General features: G+C 54.9%; 1 protein-coding gene across 1 annotated transcript in view; it reads right to left on the bottom strand.

Annotated features, from left to right (window-relative positions):
- Positions 1-1,756, bottom strand: part of ELOVL6 (ELOVL fatty acid elongase 6) — a 138,521-nt gene extending 136,765 nt beyond the window's left edge. Inside the window, exons 1-2 of the mRNA XM_007463221.1 lie at positions 1,663-1,756; positions 1,388-1,508 (exon numbers count right to left, since the gene is read on the bottom strand). Coding sequence (XP_007463283.1) covers positions 1,388-1,476 — 89 coding nt within the window. The 5' untranslated portion in view covers positions 1,477-1,508; positions 1,663-1,756. The remainder of the gene's footprint in view (positions 1-1,387; positions 1,509-1,662) is intronic.
- Positions 1,757-2,774: the final 1,018 nt, after the last annotated feature.

Below are 2,774 nucleotides of genomic sequence, written 5' to 3'. Positions count from 1 at the left end.
GGGCGGGCCGGCCGGGAGGGAGGAGGCGGGAGCGGCGACCGAATCCCCTGAGGCTAGTCGCGACTCCCGGGGGCCGGAGAAAAAGACGTTGAACCCCCACCACCCGGTTCCGGTGCACGGCACCCCCTATTGCACCGCTCCCCCGCCCCGGCCCACCGGCGCGCCGGCGTCTCTGGTTTCCCATTGATGAGATGGGGGAGGGAAGGCAGGTCTTGAGGGCGCCGGGGCAAGCGCTCGCGCACGCGGCGGGCGGGATCCCCCAGATCCCAGGAGGGAGCCCCCTTGGCCGGACCCTCTCATTCAGCACCTGGGAGGCTGCCAGCCGCTGCCCAGCTTGGGGGTGCTTTGGGCTTGCTCTTTACTGATCGCCAGACCTGGGGTTAAGAGGAGTAAGAGAATGTCTGCCACAGCAGCTCGATCTACAGGGAAGAAGCGAGATGAGCACACACACCCTCCCCCTGTTAAATATTGCAAGGTGACACAGGATCGCTTCCCACACAGGGATTTTCAAAAGGACTGGCGGAGGGACACAGTGAACAAGAAAGATGCTTTCCCGGGTTAGAAGTTTGTCTGGGGAAGAGCCCCGAAGGACTCTGCGTACCCAGAGGTTTTTAATCCGTGTCTCAACTCCAGTCAGCAGTTTCCCACTGAATTAGAATTGAGTGTGTCCAAAAGGCGTTTCCGTAAAACAGACTTAATAATGGCGTGGCTCCACTCGCTCGGGTTCATTCATTTTTATTACTGTTTTCATTGTCCCCTCCTCCCCCACTCCCCGCCTCCGTCTCTTTATGAAACCGGAAAGGGATCCGCGTGGGGAAAGGGGTCCAGGAAAGGAAGAATCCGGCCGGGGAGCAGCAAAGAGGAAGACAGTAAAGTAGCAGAGCTGCAAGGAGAAAGGAAGGGCAGGAAGGATGGGGAGAGGGCGAGGACCAGAGAGCTGAGGACGGCGGGCCGCAGAGGGTTAAAGGGAGCAGGCGACTGGGTCCTCCCTCCACCGTCTTTCACACTCTGCTTGCGGGAGGCCAAGCAAGAAAACCCAAATCTAGAGGAAAACAAGGAGTAGCACAGGTAGGGACTGTGGCATCTCTCCCGCCTTTCCTGTAGCACAGACATCTACTCTATGTACACATATATGGTCTATGTTATATAATCTATGTTAAAGATGCATGTGTAGCCACGGTTCACCCAGGGGCACCCACAGACTCACGCGCTTCACGCAGACCCAATGTCTCCTGCACCCGGGAGACCCGGGAACTCAGCGATCCGCTCACTGCTGCTCGCGGTTCCTCGCTCGATTCACGCCCCAGAAAGGGGGTACCGACATTAAGGCACACCGGGAAGACGCGCAGGGCTCCCGGGGACAGTATCACGCGAAAGCATCACCTACCAGTTTTCCTGCATCCACTGGATGGCTTCATTCTCGTTGAACTGCTTTTCGAATTCATATTCTTGTAAAGTCAACACTGACATGTTCATTGGGGCTGATCTTCGGAGTCGCTACGTGTTCTCTACACAAAATAAAATAACCTGTAAAGCGCTTGATTTCGAGGGCTCGCCTGTCTGCTTCCCCCACCCACCCCCCTAGGTCTTCCCCTCGCCGCTCGGTGTCCGGCAATCGGTCTCCCCCAGCCTCTCTCAGCTACGGTCGGGGCTGAGCATTGCCTGTGCCTCTGCTCCCAGCTCCTCGCTCTGGGGCTCTCCCCCTCCGGGCGTCCGCATCCACAGTAGGAGGAAACGAATGCCTTGCGGTCTTAGTGCCCGCACGTTTGTCCATCACCCTTTTTACTTGTCTACGGGGAAATCTCCTCCCCCTCGTGCGATCTGACAAATTAACCCTTTGCGAGGGAGACTGAGAGAGAGACCTCTCTAGCCCTGGGGGGGCAGTTTTGTTTCCGTGAAGGTGACTAGGGGAGTAGAGGACGGGCTCGGAGAGGGAGGAAGTGGCCTCGAGGTCATTCACAACCCCCCAATCCCGACCTCGTGGGCCGCCTAGCCTGGCTTTTGAATGAAGTTTCCGAGAACCGAGTGCAGCCCCAAGGCGAGCTTGGCGAGTAGGTGATAAATAGTAAAACCTGCCAGCTCTCTCGCAAGAACTCCAGACAAATCTGCGCTGAAATCCCACGTGAAAGGAACGCAATTCCTACCTCTTGGCCCCGCCGCACCCTCCAGGTCACTCACCTCTGAGCTCTGGCTTTGACTTACTTTAACCTGGGGCCTGGCCCGCTGAGCTCTCCAATCAGCTGCTGGCTGGGGATGCTGAGGACGAGGGTGGCGGAAAGTCGAGAGTGACTAGTAGCCAGAAGAGGGAGAGGGTTAGGTGGAGGGTTTGGGTGCGGGAAAGGGTAAAGTTAATGAACTGAGACAAAGCGGGGGAAGGAAGTTAGCAGATGGGAGAACTGGTCCAACTGGTCCAATGCAAAAACTATTTGTATGCGTGAGAAATTCGCTTTATTTATCGTACGGTGGTAGATGGAACAGAATCACGTTTGAGGAGAGGGCTAAATGTAATGTTGACCTCCACTGATCCCCCAGTCTCACAGCAGTGTTTTAACCTCTGCTTCCATATACACCCATCTTTTCTCAGAGGGAAAAGTATTTTTTCCTCTGTCCATCCCTCCACTCATTCCTCACAAGTTAGGAAAAATGAAATGAGACATGGAGGCATCTGATAATATAATCTATGCATGTAATTGTAAGCTTAAAACATAATAATAATAAGGAACCTATGCTTTAAAAATTAGGTGGACATTAGGGCCAAGAGGAAATTTCTCTTT

The sequence above is a fragment of the Lipotes vexillifer genome, unplaced genomic scaffold, assembly GCF_000442215.2.
Source record: "Lipotes vexillifer unplaced genomic scaffold, Lipotes_vexillifer_v1.1 scaffold769, whole genome shotgun sequence".
Classification (NCBI taxonomy): domain Eukaryota; kingdom Metazoa; phylum Chordata; class Mammalia; order Artiodactyla; family Lipotidae; genus Lipotes; species Lipotes vexillifer.
The sequence above is the reverse complement of the archived record's forward strand: the minus strand, read 5'-3'. Positions and strand labels throughout refer to the sequence as shown.